Source organism: Amblyomma americanum, chromosome 8, assembly GCF_052857255.1.
Source record: "Amblyomma americanum isolate KBUSLIRL-KWMA chromosome 8, ASM5285725v1, whole genome shotgun sequence".
In the NCBI taxonomy this organism is placed as follows: domain Eukaryota; kingdom Metazoa; phylum Arthropoda; class Arachnida; order Ixodida; family Ixodidae; genus Amblyomma; species Amblyomma americanum.
In genome coordinates, this window is record NC_135504.1 from 7,933,230 (window position 1) to 7,959,816 (window position 26,587).

The following is a 26,587-nucleotide window of genomic DNA, read 5'->3' on the forward strand; positions in this document are numbered from 1 at the left end:
AATTCTCAACTCAGGGGGATAAAAATGAAAGCCAGAAATGATATTCGTGGAAAGTACAGGTTTCTTTGCATGTTTGTGTACAAGTTCAGGGCAGGACAATAATATGGCCTTCGAAGTTTTACCCTACACCCCTATGCGTTCAACTGCGAGGCGTAGTCTCCAATTAGCGAAAACGATGCAGCTTTAAGCCAAAGTTTACTTCAGCAGTAGCCTAGTGGTTTGAGCATCCGGTTCGCAAGCTGGAGGGGCAGGGTTCGATTCCCAAAGCCGCCGGGTACACACCGGTGATACATGGGTGAAAGCTTCCCCGGGTCTGGTGCTCGGCTTATCTGGGGTTGTTTGGAAAATGGGCCTTTTTCCTCACCTTGTGAGAACAAAAATACCTTGCGCCAGGGCGCTTTTTAGCCGAAGCTGCCCTTCCGCTATTAAAAATTCATCATCATCATCATTAAAGCCTGAATTGCCACAAGTTAACTCTATGGAAAAGAAACAGTTCGCTCTTCGAGGTCCTAATTACGTCGGAGTTCTAACTGCAGTTGTTACCTCCTACACACAGCGACGACAATCAAATACCGAGACTTCTGGTTATCGAAAGGTAGAAACTCCGTTGCGCAGCCATTCAGAAGACGACCTCGATGTTAGACGGTGTGTTCATTTGTTTTTGCTTTTTTTTCGCAGATTCCGCAGAAGGGGCGGTGCCATTGTCTGCGCAAGAACGCTCGGAGCCCAAATGAATAAAATAGAACCCAGACCTGCTTAGTACCGTGGCGCAAACGCAAGCCTCGCATCGGGATGGAGTTAAGGCCGGACAAAAAAAAAAAGAAAAATACAGAAGGCAGTCGCGTTTTAGAGCGCCTTCGTGATGTGTTCAAACAATGCCTCCTCTGCGTGTTCCGCTCTCTCGCAGCAGCAGCAGCATCCAGAAGAGGGCGCTGCGAGTTATCTAGCCTCGCTTAAGTGAAAAGAAAGCAGTCACGAAGTTCTTCCGTGCCTCTCTTATTTCGTTCAGCCACTCGCTCGGTCGGTCTCCGGTTTGTTTCGTTATCTCTTCCTACAATCTCGAGGCTCCACGCCTTTTTCACCTCGAAGCGCTGACAACGCCGGCCTTCCTAAGAAAATGCCGCGCGTGTTCTCGGAGACTCCATAGAGGGCGCGAGCATAGCAGACGACGACGGGGCCTGAGAGTGTGTGTAGCAGACGACGCAAAGAACTGGTGCATAGCAGACGGCAGAAAGAACCAGCGCACAACGGCACTGAATAGCGGTCTTCTGCAACGCCGCTCAGCCGTTGGCCATTCGTCGTCTGCGCGTCTGTTGTCTGCAGCACTAAAGCCGTGCAGTAAAAGAGAATGCAAATCCGTTTTATCATGTACCAATTTCGTCAAAGCTCCCTGTTAAAGATCCCCGGGTGGTCGAAATTATTCCTCCAGTCCTCTGCGGCACCTCTTTCTTCGTTTCTTCTTTCACTCCCTCCTTCATTCCTTCCCTTGCGGCGCGGTTCAGGTGTCCGCCGATATGTGAGACAGATACTGCGCCATTTCCTTTCCCCAAAAACCAATTATTATTATTATTATTATTATTATTATTATTATTATTATTATTACTGTTATTATTATTATTATTATTATTATCAATTTTTCCGCAAAGGGTCCCATCCATCAAAATCTGTCGCTCTGGTCGGTCTAAAGCTCCGACTTGGCTGGAGGGATAGATGGAAGGTAGAAGCGTGCCCTTTGAAACGTGGTGGCGGTTACCACCATGCTCGGCTTTTCGTCATTTTCTTTAAACGCGTTTTCCTACACCTCTAACCAGGTTTATTTACATGACCATTGTTATCTCTAAACCCTAGGGTATGGTAACTCTTGAGATATCATATAACGCTATAGTCGGCAGTTATAGCCGACTGGAACGCCACTGGCGGCAGTCGAATGAACTACCGAGCGCTGCTTAAAGCACGGAAAAAAAATCAACCGCGCTACACCTATAGCTAATCGCTCGCATCTCATTAGTAAGAGTACAACCTGCTAACCTCCAGAATCTGATTTCTGAAACATGCCCTAGTTTAGATGCGCAGTTGCGTAATTGATATGATTCCCGATGTGGCAATGAGAGAAGTGCACATCAAGGAAAGCTTTCATCCCCGATATGTGCATCACGGTCGATAGCTCTTTATCTACAAGGGAGATGAGTCCGGTACAGGAGAGATGAGACTCCAGCACAAACTTAGGGTACCTTCCGTGATTTGTTCCCGGAGGTTTGTAGATCGAAACGCCCCCTGTGAGCCGTAGTGTCGGCTGTTCCCAGCAATACGCCATCCATCAGCGGTCTTCAACAGTTAACTTGGTTAACTTTACTACCGTCGGTGTCGCTAACGTTTGCGAAGCTGCAAATATAGCAGCAATTGAGAGTGCAGACTGCGGAAACAAATGATGAGATTTCGCCTCTGTCCTAACTACCGACCTGCCTCCGATGGTGGGCGTTGTCTGCTCCCCACAATGGAAGCAGACGACGGTGAACGGAGAGAAACCAATAGGCTTTGTCAAGGCTATCATGCAACGAGTGCGCCTAGTGAGAGCTGTCGAAACTCGGCACTACTTTGTGTAGAGACCCCCTCTGCACGCCTCGCACGTTTCACGATCCACGCAGCACTGTTTTGTCTAGACGACGGAACGCAGTGAGAGAGGAGGCGAGGTGAGAATGCCGGTGAGGGAGGGCTATGCAAATTCCAGCGCCTCACGCACGGCTGCCGAGTCTCCTCCTCTCAGGCAAATGGCCCCGCTCGGAAACCGGGGCAAGCCTTGGGAGGGGAACGTTGCCAGCACGGTCGCGTTTCTAACGAGCAGAGCGAGCGTGCGTGTGGAAAACAAAGGACAGACGCTGCCGGCTGCCGCTGTGCCTGCGGCAGTAGCAGCAGCACCGGAGACATTGCGGAAGCGGCACTGAAGCCGCACTCTAAGCGAAGCCGGTAGAGGGGGCGCCACCGTACACTCGGGCTTCGAGGCATGTCTGCGATAGACTGGCAGAGTGTATCCAGTGTTCACGAAGAGAAAGGTTCGCATGGCGGAGGAAGGAAAACAAAATAGGCTCATATATGAGCTTTGCGATCTACCACAGCCCCAGATATGACAGCCCCAGCTCAACTGCGGCACAACAGCACCCCCCTCCTCTCCACCTCTTCCGGGAGTGCCTATCTCCCGCACGGACTTGGTCCCAGGACGACAGAAACTATGTGCGACTTGACTGGCATGAGAACGCGGCAGTGCTTCGTTCTCATGATCAAAAGGTTATCGCGTGTCCAAAGAGTTGTGGCGTCATTAAATTTCCGATTACGACAGACACATTGCGCCTTCTAATGCGACGATGCCGGACGACAACTGCGCGATGAACTGCCATTGAAATCCATTGAAATCAGCCCGGTTACCTCCTAGTGCGATCAAACAATCTCGCTGCCTCGCGTCAGCACCGCGGTCTACATCACTGCGAAATAAGAAGGCACGCTTATGCGGCAGCATTGAAGCAAAATTCTTCTGAAAAATATTCATTCGAAGTGCCCAGCGCGTGGCCGTGTCACTTCATTGATGTGTAGCTCACGAACAGACGCATGTCCACTACAATGATTGGTTATCACGAAATGAAAAGTGCGGTAACTGTCTCACTTCTTGGTGGACACCTCAACAGTACCTTGAGAGAAAGGAGCAACGTGGGTGTGAAAGAAGAAAGAGAGAGAAAGGTGTCATTGTGGAGGGGTCGGGAATAATTTCGACCACCTGGGGATCTTCAACGTGCACTGACATCGCACAGCACACGGGCGCCTTTTGCGTTTCGCCTCCATCGAAACGCGGCCGCCGCGGCCGATTTATTGCGATCCCATTCGTGAGGAATGACACACACACGCAGGGAATGTCTGTGTGCCATCCAGCAGACGAAGCAGAGGGCCTGCGGACAAGCGGCATATATCTGTTCCGTGCTCGATTTCAATCGCAACAAAATGTTTACGCAAGCTATGAATAAAAAGGAAGAGGGCGCAGACACCAAAAAACGTACATGTTATCGCACGCAACATTTACCGTTCTGGCTTTTTAAGCGTCTCAATAGATATTAACTTCGCTTTCCGTGGAAGCCGCTTCTAAAGGGCAAGAATGAGAGTTCCCGTTACCGTCAAAAGATGTGGCGATGCATAAAGAACCATTGACATGGCACAGAAGGAACCACCTTACATGTGCTCTTTTGTTCAGACAAAGAGTATGTTTATGGTTTATGGGGGTTAAACGTCCCAAAGCGACTTAGGCTATGAGGGACGCCGTAGTGAAGGGATCCGGAAATTTCGACTGCCTGGGCTTCTTTAACGTGCACTGACATCACACAGTACACGGGCCTCTAGAATTTTGCCTCCATCCAAATTCGACCGCCGCAGCCGGGATCGAACCCGCGTCTTTTAGGTCAGCAGCCGAGCGCCGTAACCACTGAGCCACTGCAGCGGCTAGACAAAGGGTATGGTATACCTACATCCTGCCGCTGCTGATCATGATGCTTTGATTTCAGTGTCAATATTAGTCAATAGCTACGGCTCAGGTGCTTCAGCATCGATAGCAGATTCCGGGGCTAGTAAAAATCTTCTCCTTCCTTTTTATTATATTTTAATAAAACCACTTACTCCTACATCCTCTCCAACTCAGTGAGGTGGCAGTAGCCCGTTGAGTTGTCATAAATATAAGCCCGCGTTTGGCATCATCTCATAACTATCGCAAACTATACAGACGAGCACCGCACCGCCATACCTGATGCCCCAACGCCGGAGTCGACTCCTCTATTTACGTCCCAGGGGGGTGTTTTCCGGTTTTTATTTCGCTTTTATATGACCACGTGATCACTGTACTTGTTATCCCCGCCCCCCCCCCCCCCTTATGTAATGCCCAACCCAGGGCCCTTAAGGGATAATAAATGATGATGATGATGACTAATCGCCTTTCTGGCTGCCTCCTTGACCGCGGGGTTAACGTGGTGCGCCGGTTTAAGCAACAACGCCTTCCTTAGCCTGCTTCCGTCTTTCCCACGTCCTTTCGTTCGTTCCGTGAGAGCGCCGACGGGGATTAAAATAAAAACGAACAAAGGGCAACCAGGCGGCATCCAAAGCGGTGAACTCTGCAGTCTTTAGCGGACCACGCGACGTTCAACGCGTTTCCGGTAGTAGCCGCGGATTTACCCCGCCGGAAACAATGCATTCACAACGCGCCGAGGAAACAGCGGACGAGATTAAAAGAACAAAAAAGGAGGGAAAAAAAAGTAGACAGCAGCGGCATTCCGGAACCCTCCCCCATTGATGATGTCCTTCCTCGCGGAGAGATAAAACGGTGAGAATCCCGCTATAAAGCGGCCGCATCACCAGGCGATCGTCCCGAACCGACCGCAACAATCGCAACAACAATCAAAGTGAACTTCCCTCGCCTCGCAGACTGTGCGGCCGTGTAGTAGCCTTCGCGTCTCCTTTCCATTTGGGTCAAGTTTCCTGCTGTCTTCTTTTTTTTTTTTCCCCACCATGCCGGCCCTTCGCGACCTCCGGAAGACTGCCCGCCGAACGCCTCGTCCATTGCCCGGTGTACACAGAACGTGTCCGATAAGCTATGCATTTATAGTTGTCGATTATTACGCAGCCAGTGTTTCAATGAAAGTTTTGTCGCTCGGGTGTGGAAGATATGAGCGATCATAATCAGCGCGTATAAAAGCTGCATACGGGCTGAAGGAAGCGAAAGCGAGATATAAATGCATTTCTGGTACGAAGATCAAACACTTGGTTGAACTTAGTCTTGTCTGCTGGGTGAAGAGTTAGAAGATAAAAGAGACAACGGTCGCTGACCGATGTCTCTTCGACTGCTGGGTGTATACATAGACGCGTCCGATAAGCTATATAGTTGCCGATATTATGTAGTCGATGGCATCAATGAAAGTTTTGTCAACTTTAGCAGATACTATAGTGGAGGAGACAAAAGACAGTGGCCCTTCACTACACCGCGCTGCAAGAGCCTATAAGGTAGCGAACGCGTTGATAAGCGCTGCTGATACGAAGTTTGCCTCGTACGCTGGAGTCAAAGTATGAAGAACGAGTGAGGATGCAGGAACTAAGCCGTGCCCTGTCGACTGTTCGCTGCAAGACCGCTCCGATAAGTTACAGGTATCGATGGTTGGACGAAAGCTGTGTCGCGTCTAGAAGATACAAGCTAGGTTGTATAGTCAACGACCACTAACAACTACCAGCTAGGTTATATAGTCAATGCACGGGTCGTGATTGGGCGTTGACTATATCCTAATCATTATTGATTATGAGATATCAACGACCAGTCACTGACCCATGCATGAAGCAAAAAAAAGAAAGAAAGGCGAGAAGCCGCTGGTATTGTGTAGTGAAAAGTTCGGTGAGTATTTGCCTGCGTTCACTGTTAGGGTCCCCAGCCTCCCTACACTCATTTCAGAAAAATAAACAACATTTAATTGGCGCTGCTGTCCCGTGTTCGTGCTCCCTTCCCCAAGTCCTGTGGTTCTCCGTGACATCACATGTCTATTGAAACAAGAGACCGACTATGGTCGGATACAACTCAAGAGCGAAGCGGCAAATGCCCCTCAAAAGAGGCTCTTCAGCCAATGGCGTCGACCGGTTGTGATGATGTCGCGGTTAGTCCATTAATCCGTGGTTAAGCTCCTTGCGACAGCACGCGACCAAGTTAAAGGAGATTAGCCATGGCGTCATGAAAATCAGTTGACGCCAGTCGCTGGAAGGCCTCCTTTGAGGGGCATGTGCCGTTTCTATCTTGAGTTGTATCCGACTATATAGATCACATGCAGCCTACGCTGAAGATAGCGCTCTGCCCTTCTGTGTGCGACCCTTCAATGAAAAGTGCACTCCTCAATGTGAGGCCGCGTTTCAGGAAGAAGAAAAATAAAGAGCGAGTGAAGGAAAAGGAAGGTAAGAAAAGAAAGAAGAGAGAAAGAAGACTCAACATAACGGTTGGCAGTATGAAAGACCCTATGTGCCCAAGAAAAGCAGCTGTTTCTTGGTTTCCGTGCTTCATAGACTTCTGCGGGCACCCGCACATGAAGGTGAACTACACAAGAACGTTTACTCTCCAAATAGCAGTTCGTAGAAAGGAAAGACAGGGCTGTAAAAAAAAAAAACTTTATTTAATCGTTGACGTTATGAAATGCCCTATGTGTCCAGGAAATTCAGGTTTCTCGTGGTTTCGTAGACTTGTGCAGGTGCCCGTATATGAACGTGAATAACACACGGACTTCTATACCGCACAATAGCAGTACGTATATCAGCGAAGGGAGGAGCTGCAGCCTACCGAAAAGAGACACGCAGGTGGGAAAACCATCAAATTCGTTTGGAGGCGGCGAAAACAAATGGACCGAACCAAGCGTTCAACAACCCTCGCCCAGCATCCAACGACGCACGCACAAATTCTCACTGTCCGTGGCGGAGTTGAAGGGACGACGAAAACAAGGGGTCCAGGGGCGAATTGCGTTTTGATCGACGACGTTTGAAAGATCCAGAACAAATCGCTTTTCCCCCATCACCTCGACCTGCGTATACGTACCGACTCGGACATACGCATTACCAGCCATCGCTCGAGAGACCTCGTGGTGTTCAACAAACGTCTTTTTTTTTTTTTATCTCCAGCAGTTCGCTTCTGTTATAGCTGTGCAGTCATGGGTCCGCTGTTGGGCGGAGCCTTTGCATGACTCGAACGAACCGCGTTGTTACGTAGCCTTGTCAATCATTCGCGCACACGCGCCTTTCTGTGTGAGGCGTCGAGCAAGTATGGCCACACCTTTAATCGGACGCGAGCAACGCCGTCCGGGACGTTGAACGGATCAAAGCACTTGTCGGCTGCGTTCGCCTGGGCTGCTGATCAGAGGTTATTGGAACCCTCGTCGCGGTCAGACGCACCTTTCATTCGTTGTGATTTTTTTGCATTTGTTTTGAGTTTTTCACCACCTGCTACTCAAGAGCTTACGTCAACTCCCAGCTATGCTGTGCCTATAGCTGCCACCACGCGGTCTGCCGCCTGATGTAAGGGAACGCGAAAAATGTGCATTTACGAGCCGGTGAATACCAGTCTGTATTATACGACTACGGTCGTGGAAACGAAATGGAATTTGACGGGAGTTATGGTTGACAACTGCACTGCCTGGAATGTTTGGACGTCACAGGTGCGGACCATTCGGTTCGTGTCAAGCGGCCAGCTTCAGCTAATGTTAAAAATTCCATTTTTATTCTTGTTATGACGTCATATTTCCCGTGCGGCAAAGGAGAGAGGGTGACGAGAATTATGGAGCTGGTAGGGGGAAGGGAATAAGAGGGGAGAAGGGGGGACGTACTTAATCACGGGTTTTAGAATAGGGTGACCGTGTCGGTTAGGGGGATAGCGGAGCGCTATTGCGCATGTGCACTGGCGCCAGGCTATTCCACTATAGTGTCACCCTATTGTAAAACTCCCTAACAAGAACTGCTTATTCGCATATAAATATGACTAGAGGCCCTATTTTTTGCAAGCGTATATCGTTCCGGGCGCCGGTTATGAGCCGCAAGCTATGTACTGAACACTCGCTCTTATAGCAATAAACAATTGATTAGCAGTTGTGACTCCTCGGCTCTGGTATCGCCATCACTGCACACATCCACTACATGACGAAAACCCCTAACATCAATCTGCACTTAACCCTTATTGCCTCAAACTTAGAAATCTTATATCTGCCCTCCTGACTATCTACCATCTTCTGCTTTCTTTTGCCTTCTACATTGCCCTTTACAACCATTGGTTACCTTTCCTTCGCATTACATGCACTGTCAACGCTCATTTTACCTTCTAGGTCTCAGGCTGTCATTAATTCGCGTTTGTTTCCTCACTGCGCTTGTCCTGTTTCCCTTCTTTTCTTGTCCCTTGACTCCACTCTCTTCCTTCTGGCATCCCAATAGAGCCTGGACAGATGACAGGCAAGTAGAATGACGGACTACCGGTTAAGCGTGGTCACCGTTACCATACGTGTTGAATGCCACAAACTTTTTGTCTCCCGCCAAATACACATACTTCAGCGTTTCTGAACCATGGCGTCATTATTTTTATTACTTCAGTGCATAGCTTTCTCCTTTCTTTTTTTTTCTTCGCTATTCGTGCCCGCAAACTGCGCTGACTACGGGGCGTGGCGAACGACGAAACAGGTGAGTAAGCCGCGCCCCTAGCGGCAGGGAGACGCAATGAACCGCGACAAGGGACTCGCGAGAATACCGCGCCTCGCCCGGCTAGTCGTACACTACGTGGGGTGTGAGCGGCTGTTTAAGCGACAAAGCGTCTCCGCTGTCGGCGAGGAAGTCGTCACGCTCGCCCCAGACGGAAGTGGAAATGCGTCCCAAAGACGCAGCAGACACGCAACCGCGCCTTCGGGGGATGCGCATTCCACCTCGGCTTGCACCATCCCCATTCCCCCTCTCTCCTCGCGTCGTGATAGCGAAGGACTCTGCTGTTAGCACGGCACGCAATTGCAACATAGACAGCAACAACAACAACAACAACAAAAAAGCACGTTGCGCCGTCGATTGAACAGCACACGTGCCTCACCTTTTTTTGTTTTTCTTTTACTTTGTCGTCGGCGGAAACTGAATCCGCCGCATCCATGTGCGACTACGTTAGATTGCAGACGATCTTAGAAACTACCAGCAAGCAGACGATGTTCTATTTTTTTTGCACGCTGATAAGCGGGTCGTCTGTACATAGCCACACAACGACAGAGAAAGCAGATCCACTCTTTTGAAAATACCGTATTTGGAATGTCCAAAAAAATTCAGATATGGACACACCTGGAATTGGGCACATACGACATATATAGCCCTATCTGCCGAATTCCTGTGTGATATGAAGTACCAGGCATCTCACATCTATCCATATTTTCTCCAATCCTGGTATGTCCGTAACCATGCCCAGCTTTCTCGGGCAAAAATTTTGAAAATTGCAAAATTGTGCGACACTTTTATGGAAATATTGAAGGTAATATTTCATTATTCTGACATGTAGCAAAATCATCCTTTTAAAGTGTTTCCATCGATCGCATCGAACAGTTAACACTGCCGTATAAAAGCAATGGGGAACAGTTTCGACGATAGCAAAAACGTGAATAGAAAAAAATACAAGACTGCCGTCGGGTGATCTGCAGATATATTGATTGTTATAGTGAAATCTTCCATTATATGAAAAAATTGCGATCATAAACGGTTTCCCGCTCAAAAATGCTTTTGTCCAGAATTGCTGGGTACGGGGGAAGATCTGGTTATAACTGGAAGACATGGTCAGACCTTCGTGTCTTTTTTTTTTTTATATATCAGTGCGTATATCTGGAGGATCGTTTTTTTTTTTCCCGAAACATATGCATCTTGCAGCTGCTGCAAGATGTAGACAGGTACAAAGCTGCATACAGGGTCTTTTTGAATGTTTGCGCAGGAATGCATTTAGCGACTGAAACAGGTGTTTGCATGGTTTGCTCGATACGACCACGGGTGATTGATGTGGAATGGAGACCAGCGGCCGTGTATTATTCGCGAAGGTAGAAGGTATTACCTCCAAAAATTATATAAACGACGAAAAAAAACAATCAAAATTCAGAATAACAAAGTTAGGATAACAAAGATATAACACCGAACCGCTGTTTTAATATGCTATTTATTAACAGCTGGCTAAAAAGCTGTCAAAAGCCACATTATATATTGCATCGCGTGGATCATCTTCAGAAATCAGGCAGCTAAATATTAGTACAGAAAATTTTCTTCCCTTCAGTTATTTGCATCTAGTGCATCCAAGAAATGGAACGAAATAATAATAATAATAATTGGTTTTTGGTGGAAAGGAAATGGCGCAGTATCTGTCTCATATATCGTTGGACACCTGAACCGCGCCGTAAGGGAAGGGATAAAGGAGGGAGTGAAAGAAGAGAGGAACAAATAGGTCCGTAGTGGAGGGCTCCGGAATAATTTCGACCACCTGGGGATCTTTAACGTGCACTGACATCGCACAGCACACGGGCGCCTTAGCGTTTTTCCTCCATAAAAACGCAGCCGCCGCGGTCGGGTTCGAACCCGGGAACTCCGGATCAGTAGTCGAGCGCCCTAACCACTGAGCCACCGCGGCGGGTCAGGAACGAAATTCCAGTGAATTTGATTTGAGCTCATGACTGATATAATTTCGGAAAATTTTAGCTCGAATTGCGTAAATACGAAATCCCTATAAGTGGCCGCAACTTTCGTGTTATCAACGTCTCTATTATTTTGTGTGTCGGTCACTGCAAATACTGAGGGCGACTGGAGAGAGAATGAGAGAGAAACCCTTTAATGAAAAAATAAATAAGGAATATGTGCCTTCAACAAGCCATGTCCTTTCTTACCGGCTGCAGCGGAAGACATGCTCTACGTCTGCTGAGATTCATGGCATTAAAGAAGCTGTTTCCTATATCCTGCGCCGAACCCCCGGAGGGTTTACCGACTCCAAAGCATCTCTGCAGATCCTGTTCAACCTGCTGAAGAAAATCAATCAGCCGCCCACTTCTCTTGACATCGGGCATCTACATCATTGACTATTGTCGCATGCCACTGCATAACATTTCAGTGGATAGCAGCACACTGTGGCATTGTGACCAATGAAAAAGCAGATGAAGCAGCCCGTGAAGGCCACTAACATCACAGATACATTCAGACTTTCTTCACGAAATCTGATGCGTCCCAAACGACTAAAAGATTTGCTTCCGAAAAACGCATCCGCTCTGGAGCTTGCCGACACATCCCCACCAATTTCTTTACGTTCAACTATTCAAGAGTCGTCGCGGTGGCTCAAAAGTTATGGCGCTCGGCTGCTGACCTGAAAGACGTGAGTGCGATCCCGCCCGCACGGTCGAATTTTGATGGAGGAAATATTCGAGAGGCCCGTGTACTGGGCGGTGTCAGTGCACGTTAAAGAACCCCCGGTGGTTGAAATTTCCGGAGCCCTTCAAACTACGGCGTCCTTCATAGCCTGAATCGCTTTGGGACGTTAAACCCCCATAAACCAAACCAAACTAAATCAACTACTCAAGAAGCTTCTTCCAGGGGCGACAGGTGGTTCTATCTCATTAACAATGACTGGGAAGGCTGAGATCCGAGAACCTTCTTCCTGGGGCGACAGGTGGTTCTATCTCATTAGCAATGACTGGGAAGGCTGTGATCCAAACCAACTACTCAAGAAACTTCTTCCTGGGGCGACAGGTGCTTCTATCTGATTAGCAGTGGCTGGGAAGGCTGAGGTCAGAAACACGTTGGTGCGGCAATGCGGCCATAGCAGACGGTCATCGAATCGGCGACGAGCAGACGATAGGCACACCGGAGAGCGGCGAGGCGTCGTCTGCTGGGAGAAAGCGCCGCCGCCATGACACCACGGCCATGGCTGGGCGGTAGTGCCACACGAAGAGGAAGCGGGCGGCGCGCGTTCCCGTCCACTTTTGGGCCCATCCTAATCCTGAAGAACAAGTTTCGTGGCGGCGGCGGCACGGGCCGTACTTTTGGAGCGTGTCGGCCGGCCGGGGATGCCTTGCGAGGAGACCGCCACTTCCTCGTCGACGCATAAGGGCAGAGCTCTTTCGGGCCCACCTTGGCCTCCCTTCTTCCCCGGAGAAACTTTTGCTCGCGTGCGGGCCGCATTACAGCGACGTTTGCGCAGCATTATCATCACCATCCTGTACTACTGTAATTTTTCTTCATTCTTTTTTTAAACATTATTACCCCGCAGCGCCCGAAGGCGTTGTAGCAGGCGGTGACAGTATGAAAAAAAGAAACATCTTCCTTCACACAGCACATTTGCGTTTCAGTTGATCTATTTCACTCTCCAACTGATTTAACAAACAAGGAATTTGCGCAAGTGCCAGTCCTGCCATGATATTCGCGAATTTTAAGACAGCGGTGAATACGCCTAGAGACATAGTGTGGGTATTTGAGAGAGGTGTCTGTATCGGTTTTAACGCGATAGCGTTAGGGAACTCGTGTCACAGAAAATCCGGTGTCGGCGTCATTCACCGCGAGCAAAAATTCCCCAGAGAAACAACCTAGGAGGTAGACCGGCCAGCTAGGTCACGTGACCTTGTGGCGTCATCGCAACCTGCCCACCGGATTGTGAGCAAACTGCTCACCTTGGCAGGTGGCAGGTAAATTAATGATTGGTCGCGAGAGGTCGCTGGGAAGGGCAACCTGGATCGCACAAGTCCCACCGCGGTGGCAGCACCTGCCATCGCAGTGCAGTGGCGCATCGCTTAAACGCTGCAGCACTACGCAAGGAGTGGTAGGATTCCCCGCCATCTGTGAACGCTAAGTAGAGAATGCCTAATTCTCTTATAGGGGCATTAACCCATTAATGCAATCGCGTCATACCCTTAAAACGGAGCTGAAGTGTCCCCTCCGATTTTCTGAGTGGTAAATTGCATAGAAGAGTTTAAGCCTTAATTTATTCTTTAATTGAAGTGAACTAGAATATTACGGCATGGAATGGGACGACGTAATGGAGTAATAATAATTGGTTTTGGAGGGAAAGGAAATGGCGCAGTATCTGTCTCATATATCGTTGGACACCTGAACCGCGCCGTAAGGGAAGGGTAAAGGTGGGAGTGAAAGAAGAAAGGAAGAGAGAGGTGCCGTAGTGGAGCTCCGGAATAATTTCGACCACCTGGGGATCTTTAACGTGCACTGACATCGCACAGCACACGGGCGCCTTAGCGTTTTTCCTCCATAAAAACGCAACCGCCGCGGTCGGGTTCGAACCCGGGAACTCCGGATCAGTAGTCGAGCGCCCTAACCACTGAGCCACCGCGGCGGGGCACGTAATGGAGCGCTGCGGGTGATTTTCGACCACCTGGGGATCTTCAGCGTGCACTGACATCGCACAGCACACGCGGGCGCCTTTTGCGTCTCGCCTCCATCGAAACGCGGCCGCCACAGCTGGGATGGAAGCGCGCTAAAGGCTTTTAAAGGCAGACAAGTAGGAACGTGCTTGAGAAATTTCGTAGAAGCGTTTGTCATCGAGGCACCGTTCAACCGGAATTCCCCGCCAACTGCGACGAGCTAGTCAACCTGGTTGCACGGACGAGCTCGCGTTGCACCGGCCGCGGCAATTCCGGAATAACACTGAAAAAGTGGTCGCAGATAAATCTATCCCAATCGCGCAGCTGGACGCGAGCGCAACTTCTGGCTCTGCGCACCCAGAGATAGAATCTTTAATGAAAGAAAAAGAATTTAACCGAACGGTTTCATATGATTCCAGACAACCAAGGACAGTCATCAGTCCATGTATTTCTAAACCGAATCCAGGATCCCGTGACGCTTTCTCTTTAATTATCATTCAGCGATTTTCTATGTCGACGCCAGAACCCTGTCCACAACCAATAAAATATTTCTTTTTCATGCAGGACTGTCAATCGAATCGCTCTGCTTGCCAAAAGAATCCGGTGCTTGGCGAGTTAGTTTCGCATTAGCATAGACATCTAGCGCAGCTAAACAACAGCAAGTAAAGAGTCTGCAGTGTCTGCCCCGTGACGTGTCCGCCTCTACCTGCGCTAAGCCCGGCTTAATTACGTAGGTCTCGTACTTAACGGGTCAACCGGAACACCACGAGATCGCCGCAAGGGGTTCTTTTCTTTGCGTTTTGATTTTGCCAACCCCCCTTCCCTTCTGCGGCTGCGCTCCAATTACGTCACTGCTATGCAAGTAAAAGAAATCGGCCCGTTTCTGGTTAGGCGCCGGCTTGAGTTTTGGCCAACATTTAGCGCTTCTGGCAGGTCGCGATCGGCAGTCGTAAATCACTGATCCTTATAAGGTCAGCTGAAAAATGGAACCGCGCTGAGGACCTGTTTGGGCTCGGGAGCGATGGGCAAGACTTGTAGCCAGGTTGGGTCGATGGCGTCTGACACTGTGCTCTTGGACATATATGAACGCATTCGCGAAGAGCCTTGGACGCGTTTCAGAGTTGTGTCATGCGAGCGTTGGAATAACTAAAAAAGTGTACGTGGTGGAAAAAACAAGTAATTATGGCACACTGCTTTCCAGGACTGTGCGCTTCCTTTAGCTGTTCCTCACGATTCCTGTCGTTCTGTAAACGCAGACTTCGTTCCTATTTCGTGCTTTGTTTGTTTTGTTTTTTTTGATGTCCTGGATATATCCAGGATACAATACAGGTGTTATCCAGTAACATTGCATGTAGCTGGGACAAGGACAGGCTTACGGGAAATCCCCGGAGAGAGCAGCACCAAATGTAATAAGGCAGTAATAAGGTAAAAAAGAGCAAAAAAAGAATTTTTGCAGAGCTTCAGCTCATGTGGGAGGTGCTTCCCCTTTTCAGTGGCCTCAGCAGTGGCGAAAGCCAGAAACCTGCCAGTAGTGGTTTCTCATTCCGTTTTCTTACGCATCAACATCCTGAACCGCCACCAAGGCTATCCAGGCAACAGCAATGCTCCTATGTGGTAGCAGGTGCTTTCCCGCTGGTTTCAATGCACCTCCAATAAAAGTCATCATCGTCATCATCATCATCATCACCCTGACTACATTGACTGCAGGGCAAAGGCTTTTCCCATATCACTCTACTTAACCCTGTCCTATACAGTGCCAGTTGCAGCTAGCTTACCCCCACATACTTCCTGATCTCATCCCCTCTCCTGACAAAGACGTCCCCTACTGTGCACTCCTTGTCTTCGAATGCAGTCATGCCCATTTTCTTTTTGATTTCAGCTGGGATGTAATCAACTCGAGTTTGTTCACTCTGCTTTCTGCTTGTCCGTTAATGTTACTAGTATCATTTTGCTTTCCATGGATTACTGCGTAGTCTTCGATTCAAGTTCAACCCTTTTCGTTGGCGTCCACGTTTCTGCCCCTTAGGTGAGTACCGTTAAGATGCAGGTTTTAAATACTTTCCCCTTGAGCAATATTATTAAACTGCTATTCATCAGCTGGCAGTGGGTGCCAAACCAATAAAAGTAAAACATCGCAAAAAATGCCACGAGATCTGCCCTTTCAACTTGAGCCTGAGCTCGTAATATCCATCATTCTGGACCCGTCGCCGCCCTTATGTGATGTGCACCTTCACCTCTTTCTCCTTATCTCCCCCGATTCGCCCCCTTCATTTCTTCTCTTACAGCCGCTGAATGAGGCTGTTATCGACCTTTCCGAACATCCTAACCTGTGCTGCGTTAGTACACTAGTCCCTCAAGTTGGCCACCAATGCATCGAGAAAAAAACTGCCTGATGGCAGTGAAGTACACTTCGGTAAGTTTCCTCATCCTTGATAGAAACCCTCACTATCCAGAATATAATGCACTATGCATCTGGTAACACGCAGCATTTAGCTTCGCGTCATCGCAGAATAAAAAATCGGGCATGGCTACCATTACCGTCTTTTGCGCAGCTTTAATTTCAACACATATTCCCGATGTGTTCCGCAGTTTTTTGAACAATATGTTCGGTTTGCGATATGATTTTATCGTTCTGGACAACCAATCCGTTTATCCTAGACATAGCTATCCGGTACCACAGCAACCAAAGCAAAAGCCTTTAATGTAGCAGCAGCGGAGCATGTGGAAAAGTAGGCAGAGGTGCCATAAATTGAACTAATAGACTCATGTCCTTTGGGTTGGTTCTCATCTTCTGTTTAGTCGTATGTATTTATCGTCATGAATAGCCACTCAGGCCATACACGAAAAAGAAATATATATCCGGCTCCACAGCTATATGCAATCTGTCCCACCGTGCTAACAGAGCACAAGGGAAAGCTGGGCGCAGTGCCGTGCAGTACTCACATCCTTTGGGCTTCTTCTCGGGGAAGCAGATCCTGAAGAGTCCCTGGTCGCGGCTGAAGTACTCCGTTCTCGTCTCGTAAGCCCGGTACTCGTCCGTGTCCTTCTGCAGCTGCTGACGGATGGCGGTCCGGTTGACGCGCGTCTCCAGCCAGTTATCCGTGCCGAACGAGATGGCAAGGCAGGCCAGAGCCAGCACCGCCGCTATGGTCGCTATCGAGAGGGTCACCGCCGAGCAGGCCATGCTTGTGGGGGGATCACGGTTTAGGGTAACACAGCACTCCGGTCGGCACTCGACAACTCAACGAGGAGTCACCAACACGTCTTCACGACACAGGACGAAGACGACGGGCCGAACGCCTGAAGGAGTTCGCAGAAGACGGCGTGGTAGTTTCGGAAGAGGTACACCTTGTCCGTGCCACCGGCGCGGAGCGTGTCAGGGTCCGTTGGAGGAGCGTTCGTTCTCGTTCGAAGAGTGGCCGTCGGGTGCTCGATGGCTGACGGCACAAAGGAGGGTAGGTGGGAAACTGGGGGAGCCTGCCTTGGCAGGCGACGCCGCGCGTTGGGCGGCTTGGGACGGGAGCGACGAGACGCCGGCTTTGAGCCTCTTTGTTGCCGGTCGACCAACTGTACAGCAGAGACAGCGGCGCACACGCACACACACACCAGACACTTGTTTCCAAGGGGTTGGCGGGTCACCACACTGCCAGGGAGACTGCTGGCGTCGCTGCTGTCTGCGGCAGCGGGCGAGAGGCTTGCCAGGGCGCGATCGGCGTTGGGAGAGGGGGAAAGAGGGTGCTGCGTGCCACACGGCCGGGCCTCCAGGAAAGAAACGTGTGGGCTGCTTCGAGGTGGAGGAGGAGGGCGGGACCAACTTTGCCAGAGGGAGCGTCGCGGCACCGTCGAAGCTGCATGGGGGAAGGAGTGAGAGAGAGGTCTGCGTAAGGAGAGACAGAGAGAAGGTTCCCGCACGCAGAAGTCCAGGTACGGGACCCTTCTTTCTAAGGGGGGAGGATGTGGAAAAAAATACCTTCTCGGGTCTCCGTTCCACTGCGGGGCAGGAGAGGAGTTTAGCCTCCTTGCCCTCTATTTTTGTGCCGGGCTTCAGAGAAAACCTGCTGCTGCCGCTGCTGCTGCTACGTAGTGCGTAGTTTTTTTGCCGCCGGCGACCAAGTCATGTGCTGCCGCCTCTCGGGTGTGTGCACCCAGCGTGTACGCTTGTGTGTACAGGTGGAGGAAATAGAGAATGAGGAGGACTGAGACGGAGAGAGAGAGAGAGTGGAGGACACAGCATGACCTCTCTTCCCCTCCGCCTTTACTCTCTGTCATGGCGTCATTTCTCGTGATGGCGCGGAGGAGAGGGAGAGAGAAAGCTGGGGCACGGCTTCCTTCGCGGCGGCGCAACAGGTACCTACCCCTCCCAACAGTCGCCAGACCGTCGGCTCGGTTGTACAGCGCGACGCTCGCTCGGCCTCGGTCCGCGTTTGCCGGCGACTACGGCAGTCGAGCAGGCCGCGAATGCGAGAGTGCGACGCCCGTATGCAGTGCATATACGCGCGATCGCGACCACTGTCGCCATCCAGGGTAACGGCGGGGAATCACGCGTCGTTCCACTCTTCCTGCCGCCCGTAGAGTTAACGCACGTCTGCTCCGAAGTGGCGGCCTGTGGGGCCCGCGCTCCATTTGTTAGCTGTCCCTGCGTGTTTGATTGTTTGCGCGTAGATCGCTTCGCCGCATCGTTAAGTCGCGCGACAGTGCGGACATGTAGGAGAAAGCCGGCAACTGATGCTTCCCGTTCGAAGAAGTCAAGCCTGGCGTGGTTCGAATACTGGCTTGCAAAAACGTTTGCCGACTTTCGATGGGACGTCAGCAGTGGAATATGTGTGTCAACTCCGCTAACAAAAACGTCTGCAAGGGACAGACGAAAGTCAAATGGTTCGCGCACAGTTTTCCTTGCTATTTTAACATAGATAGACCAAGAACGACTTCGCCGTCGCAGTATTACCATATTCGCACCTGTCGGGGTCTCGACTAAGCACGAATAAAGAGAGCTTTGAAAGCCGTACCTCGAATAACATGCAGCAATACTCAGGCGTTATATCTATTGTCCTCAAAATCCTGCTGTTCTCAAATCCCTTCAACTTCTTTCGTTGCCTTTAGCCCATTTGGTCGGAGATGACGGCTAATCTCGCGGTTAGGGACGTCAGTTCCAGTTCTCAGCCCTCTAGGCTCCATGGTCATCGGTTCCCGACTCTCTCTGCGAGCAATTCTCATATATGCAGAATTTCATTCTCTACTTTAAATTCATAGATGCCGGAGACCTCTCATACTTCTCCTGGCGCAGTGGTGCAACGTTTAAGCGATGCGCCACTGTCCTGCGATATGGCAGGTGCTGCCATCGGTGGGGCTTGTGAGACCCGGGTTGCTCTTCCCGAGCGACCAAACATTAACTGCCACGATTGGCAGTTTGCTCACTATCCGGTGGGCAGGTTGTGATGACGCCGCAAGGTCACGTGACCTAGGTTGTCCACCTGCATCGTAGGTTGCTCTCTGGGGACAGCCTGCCAGAGCCATGTCCGTGATTTCTTGCCCACAACGCCGTCACCAGCTGGGAAACGGTTCCTTTAACGCTATCGTGTTAGAAATTTTCATACCACACAGGGCCGTCCCACACCTAATACGGTGGCTTGAGGAGTGCCACGAGTGCCCCACTGCACTCCTGAAAGCAAAACCGTGTGTCCTGGAGACTTTTGACCGTAGGTGTACATATGTTTCGAAATAGGCGGCGAATTCAAAATATGGAATGGACAAGAAAAAGAAGTAGAAGCAAAGGAGGACGCATTTATCTGAGTCGAAACGCAGCAGGATAGGATGTCCCGCTTCGCAACAAGAGGATGTCTTCCTGCTGCGCTATACAAAACGGGAAAAAAAGTATTTTTTTCTTTCTCACTTTAGACCTCTGTATATACGGAGCCAAAAAATGCGACATGCCGCGAAGCTGCGGCCGCGGCGATGGTGGGAAGTTTTCGAGGCGAAGGTGAAAAATACAACGTGGGCACTTTTTTTCGCACAATAGTGAAGAGGAAAAATCCGAAGAACAAAGGCACAGGCATGAATGGAATCTAAGCTGGAGGTTAAGAAGACACGAGGCGTCTATTTTTGCTGCGTCCCGCCGAGGAGGGAGGGGGCGTGATTGAAAGAATGAGTCTCGAAAGGAAGCAAAGAAGACAAGAGAGATAGCTCGTGGGTGGTCGTCGTCGTTGAGGGCGCGCATATCTTATTACAAGAACGATGCCTCTTACTACGACCCCCGCAAACACACACACACTCACACATGCATTCTTAGGCACGAGAACCTCGGAAATAAAGACGAGGCTGGGATGCCTTTTTTTCGCCTACACGGATTTTCCATTCTGGGAGCTAATAAGGCTGGTTGTAGGTAGCCTCGCCTTTTCCTTCTCCCTACGGGTCTGACTGAGTCGGTGCAAATGGCGTCGCGTGTAATGTCACATTCGTGTCCCCTCTATATATTCGTTTTGTTCCTGGGGGAACGAACATATGTGACTGGTTCCCTCTGCGTTTGCAAACAAAACTCGGTATGCTTGCCTATACAGTTGAAGCTCGTTATAGCGAAGCTGAAGGAGCCTGGCGATTGCTTCGTTATATCTGTAGCTTTGTTATAGCCCTCGTTGACGAAGCTTCCAAGGGGAATCGCCATTATTTCGTTATATCCGTTATTTAGTTATCAACCGTTTCGTTATAACGAGGTTCGACTGTATACGTTTGTGTGTGCATATATTGCTGAATATGCTTTATATTTTAACTTCTTTTGCTGTCTGTCGCTGAGAAGACACTTCACGTTAGACCATGCAAGATAAACACTTGCTATACTCTCTTTCGAGCCCTACATTCTAGTGCTCTACTTAGGGGTATATTCGCGTGCCATTTCAGCACCTCCCGGCTTTCAATAGGTGCACTGGCCAGTGCTTTTCTCCAACGGCCTTTCAGCTGTTCATCAGACAGTACAATTTGAATTCGCTTTGCTATCTTGAAGGAAAGTGTACGTGACTTGGCCGTTACGCATTTTCAAACTAAGCTTTGCGTGTTTATTTTACATACGCTTGATTGTGCATATTTTTACCTTCATGGGCTTATGTGCATGTACGTGTATTGCCCCCCCCCCCTTCTTTGTTGCAACCAACAGCAACCTCCCCGCATTTCCTCTTCCTATCTCTGTTTTCTGTCTTTGTAACTGAGAAACCCTATACGCTTGGCCTTTCGGCCGTGTTATGATTTATGGTTTATGGGGGATTTAACGTCCCAAAGCGACTCAGGCTATGAGGGACGCCGTAGTGAAGGGCTCCGGGAATTTTGACCACCTGGGGTTCTTTAACGTGCACTGACATCGCACAGTACTCGGGCCTCTAGAATCTCGCCTCCATCGAAATTCGACCGCCGCAGCTGGGATCCAACCCGCATCTTTCGGGCCGGCAGCCGAGCGCCATAACCACTCAGCCACCGCGGCAGCTCTTTCGGCCGTGTTAAATGAACATTCTAATACACCTACGCTCTTTCACAATGGCATTCCAGCAGTCTAGTGCGTTTTGATTTATTCTTCTATCGTGAAAGCGCACACACGTGCGTTCGACCTTGTTTGACCTTGATGGTGTTCAACGGGACTTTCACGTTGGTTTACATGCGTTTATACATATATTTTTATACCCTCAGAATATATACACACATTTCTCGCACTTTTGTTCTCTTTTGATGTCGAAGGAGAAAAAAAAAGCACCAGAAGAATTTAAAGAGCGCATGCGATATCTCCGTACTTCGACTGAGCTCACAGAAAGAAATAAGTGCAGTCCAGAAGTTCAGACTCGTGAGGAAAGCTCGATAGGCCAATGTCACTTGGACCCTCCGTACTCAAACGTTTCGTATGAGCTGCGCATAGCGAAGTATGGGAATACAAAGCCCGTATGATGTGGAAAATGTACAGAAATCCGTATTTCTTCGATATGTTCTCTTTATGACCGATTTCCATATCCTTTCCAAATGTCCTGCTTACGATTTTCATATGATGTATATATGACATCTTAAAGAGTACGCATGTCATTCGACTTTCATACGAGCCACACGGAAAACATATGGATATACGATACTCGTCGCATGGAACGTTACACTCGGGCTGGTTCGTATTTATTACCCTTTTATCGCGTGCTGGTTCCCGTTAAGAAGAGATGAGACGATGGCTCTTTTAGGGCCGAGTTTCACAGATCATGAGCTTTCACGTTCTAGTAACGATAAGTGTTCAAATAACACTTGGGCGTAGAAGCCCGAGAGTAGGGCCACGTAATCACCCTTGCGGAACACCTGGCTTCGGGCTGCGTAATGGTCTAGCGGCTTCAAATCAGCGTCCCGAATAGGCGCGTTTAGATGGGCAGCTATAAGCGGCGCAGGCTTATAGCCCTGCTGCCCTCTGCTGCACAGAACAGTCAGAATATTAAAAAAAAAAAACATTCGCATCATCTGTTCTCCAGTTCCTAGAGCGTATATGGCCCTCAAGAGGGGACGTTTACTTTCTGGGAAGTATACCTGAACGTCAATAACACTTCTGTTGGGCCTAGTTGGTGCATGGTGATACAGATGAACGATGTGCTCAAAACATTAGACGAACCACGTACACGGCAGAAACACAAAGACTGGCGCAAAGGAGTTGCGCCAGTCCTTGTGTTTCTCCCGTGTATGTGGTTAGTCGAATAGTTTGCGCACATCGATCATCTGAATACCTGAACGTGTTTTCTTCAGTTAAGTAAGACTCATCATCATCATATGATGATGATGATGATGATGATGATTGATGTTTATGGCGCAAGGGCATCAATAGCCAAAGAGCGCCATGGCACAAGGTATTTTTCATGTACTCAAGGTAGGGTCAAAGGCCCATCTCCCAAGCGATTCACCGTAAATAAGCCGGGCACCAGACCAGGGAAAAGCTTGTAGCCATTGTATCACCGGTGGGTACCCGGCGGCACTGGGGATCGAAGCCCTCATCTCCCGCATGCGAGGTGGTAAAACTTCAATGCATATTAACGCGTAGTAAAAATTGCATATCGCGCCGCATTTGTCTCTGCTCGAATTCAGGCTGTAATGATATTTTTTTAGTGCCTCTAGCACTCATGCCCGCATTCACGGAAAAAGCTGTTTGTCGTTCTGGTCCTCCGGTTAGTTGGCGTTTGCCACCTGCCACGTTGGCAGGTAGTCGTGACGGCACAAGGTCACTTGACCAGGGCGGCAGGTTGGTCGCCTGCTTTTCCGATCACGACGCCGTCGTCGCCGACAACATCGACGACGCCGGATTCTCTGCAGAACAGGAGGCGTGACTGATAAGCATGCATAGAGCGGCTTTAATAAGCATTGCGTCATGCATCCACTGTGCTTCTTCTATGCCATGCAAACGCACACAGCACAGAGAGAAAACATTTGCTATAACACTTTAATAACAGCAATATCATGATTAACATAGCATAACCACAGTAAACAATGCAAAACACAAGCACTCCAAAACAATTGGCACGCAGTGCTAGCGCACCTAATTCGCATTTGGCTTAACTAACCAAATCGACCGTCATTTTTTTACAGAAGTCCAAGTTGGACATCGTAGAATTGGTTTTCGCAAAACCCGGCCGCGTGTACAAATGCATCCATATACCCGGCAATTCTGGACAAAAGCATTTCTGAGCAGGAAACCGTTTATGAACGCAGCTTTTTCTTATAATGTAAGATTTCACTAAACAATCAATATATCCGCAGATCACCCGACGGCAATCATATATTTCTTTTTCTATTCACGTTTTTGCTATCGTCAAAAAGGTTCCCCATTGGTTTTCTATCGCAGTCTTCACTGTTCGATGCTATCGCTGGAAACACTTTGAAAGAAAGATTTTGCTACATAGCAGAGTAATGTACCGTTACCTTCAATATTTCCGTAAGAATGTGTTACAATTTTTTTTTCAAAATTTTTGCCCGAGAAAGCTGGACTTATTTCATTTCCTTTCCACACATATACCCACTCCCGACTTCGTTTTCATCCACCATTGCTCGCCAGGAGCCCAGTACCACTTCCTTCAACCGTTACTAGCTTGAGACGAATCAGCGCCTTTTACCGACCGCATATGATTTGGCTCCGGCTTAGGGTATCTATATATGAGCTTCCCCTTCCGTCATGTATACCCACCAGCCGCCTGTTTCTGTCATTTATTTTTCAAGCATCCGACGCCGCTGTCTAAGGGCTCCGTTGTCCGCCTAATTAAATATCTCTAATCCGTGGCGGGATCTTCCTGATCAAAAGTACTCGCATCCGCCGGACCCGACCCGATCGATTCGGGAAATCCGCGCTGCTTCGAACGACGGAATTTCTCCCTCTGTCGTTGTCTGAGGCGACTCGCGGTCGAGGAAACGGAGATTAGTGGACGCCCGCCTGTCATATAGACTTTCCTCCCGACGTGGAACAAAGATTAGGGCCTACGGGAAACAGTTGATCTGCTCCGGGACACTGCAGAAATATCCGCGCAAATGCCTTGTAGCTAGCTTCCGCACATTCGCTAATTTTAGTGAAACCTAGCTTTCTTTTTCTCTGTTCGTACATACGCGGTGCTACCGAGCACGCCGTTTGTTCGCATTTCCGCCACCAGGTTCAGTGCTGATGACTCCGAACGTTCCAATGTCCCAGGCGTAGAAAACTGTTGATGCAACACGTTTAAAAGACGAAGAGATGAAGGAAGGCAGACACAATACTAACTTCTATAGTCAGGTACAACTCAAGAGCGAAGCAGCTTTTCCGCGGCAAAGGACCTCGTTCCAGCCAGGGGCGTCGGCCGATTCTCATGGATCTCCTATAGAGTGACAATGCACGGAGGGGACTATCCCCGACCATGGAAGGAGGAGACTATATCATCTGCCACTCCCTGCACTTTCACGCTAAAAGGGTCACGAGAATCGGCCGACGCCACTGGCGGGAAGGGGGTCCTTTGGCGGGGAAAATCCGCTTTGTTCTTGAGTTGTATCCGACTATTGCAACATTTATTTATTTATTTATTTGGAATACTGCTCACCACCAAGGGGTCATTACAGGAATGGGTTGAAGAATGAAGACAATAACAGAAAACAAATACACAGTTTATTCGGAAGAAAATAAAGATTTTTGTGCTTGCCATGAATCCACTGATATGGTATGCGTGTGTTTCATCTCGTGGGCTAAGCTCAGACCTCGCGCACCACTTTCAAAGAAGGCCACTCCTGTTCGCACGGAGCTAAGCGTGTTTGGGCAAACCCTGGAACAAGCTGGTAGTGTTCACAGCAATGCTGTTGTGTGAACGACTTCGTCACCGGCGGCTCTTCTGTTCGACGAAGATGGAATAGTGGCCGCCATGCGGTACACACTTTGTCAAAAATTGGTTGTCTGAATCCATTTTTTCCAATCTGGATGACTCTGTGGTATAATTATTAAATGCGGGAACATCAAAGTTCACGAGCGGAGTTCCGAGGCACGATTCAGTCCTGCTGCGAGCACCAGGGTTGAGGTGTCAAAAATCTACAGCCCAACACATAAGCTCCTAAGCTGTGTAGTGGGGTTCACAGTATTACCTGCTTCGCAGAAGCTACCTTTACAAGAAAATTCTTAGACAGTCTATAGACTGTCCATACACTTCTTTCTACAAAGTCTAAAGACTGTCTATAGACAAATTCTAGAGAACAGTCTATAGGCAATCTTTAGGGTTACAGCCATCCACTTTTAGTAGACTTTTGTCGATATACAGTCCATAGACTATGAATATACAATATATATATATATATATATATATATATATATATATATAGGAAGGCAATATAGTCTTTAAGAACTCTATAGACTGTATATGAACCATTTTTATTAGGGTAGGATGACAGCTCTTCCTATCATATTCGAGAGGTTTGGAGTACTGTGGCGATTCTGAAGGAGATTGTAGTCAAGGGTTTGACGGAATCCCGCCTGGTCGGGATGGTACATGATACTAGTGAGTCGGACCGACCAAAAATTAAGATGGAATGACGTGTCGGCTCCCACACGGGAGCCTTGTTCACAATGAGGCAAAACGTTGCGGTGGTGCCTTTTTTATGCGGCGTATGTGCGATCCCAGGCATCTCGCGTAGATAGGTGGCAAATTCCCGTCATTTCGATTGATAGTATGCGCTGTTGTCTGGATGATCAGCGACTCAAGATAGAGCCGTGATTTCCTGTCCTTCTCTTTGGCGACCACACGTGCCTCTGCCCAGTCGATGTTGTGGCTGGCAGATACTGAATGCTCGGCAAGCGCATTTTGTTCTGCGCGCCGGTTCTTAACGTCATTCTTATGTTCACGTAATCTGCGTGCAAAATCTCCTGTTTCGCCTATGTATACTGATGGGCAGTCGGCACATGGAACCTGATAAACAACGCCAGGGAATCTATCTTTCTAAAGCCCGTCCTTGACATTGACAAGTTGGCTTCTCAGTTTTTGAGATGGCACATGAGCAGTGTGCTCACCATATGAAGGTAAGATACGCGCAAGTGCACCACCGCAACGTTTTGCCTCATTGTGAACAAGGCTCCCGTGTGGGAGCCGGAACATCATTCCATCTTAATTTTTGGTCGGTGCGACTCACTATAGTATCTAGTATCAGATTCTGAAGGAGCCGCTCTGCGCCGCGCAGGAGGAGATTCATTGGGGTTG

The 26,587-nt window shown here is 49.1% G+C and overlaps 1 protein-coding gene across 1 annotated transcript in view; it reads right to left on the reverse strand.

Annotated features, from left to right (window-relative positions):
* Positions 1-18,079, reverse strand: part of LOC144100866 (transmembrane protein 114) — a 114,055-nt gene extending 95,976 nt beyond the window's left edge. Inside the window, exons 1-2 of the mRNA XM_077633754.1 lie at positions 17,869-18,079; positions 16,842-17,746 (exon numbers count right to left, since the gene is read on the reverse strand). Of these exons, the coding sequence (XP_077489880.1) occupies positions 16,842-17,082 (241 nt within the window). The 5' untranslated portion in view covers positions 17,083-17,746; positions 17,869-18,079. The remainder of the gene's footprint in view (positions 1-16,841; positions 17,747-17,868) is intronic.
* Positions 18,080-26,587: the final 8,508 nt, after the last annotated feature.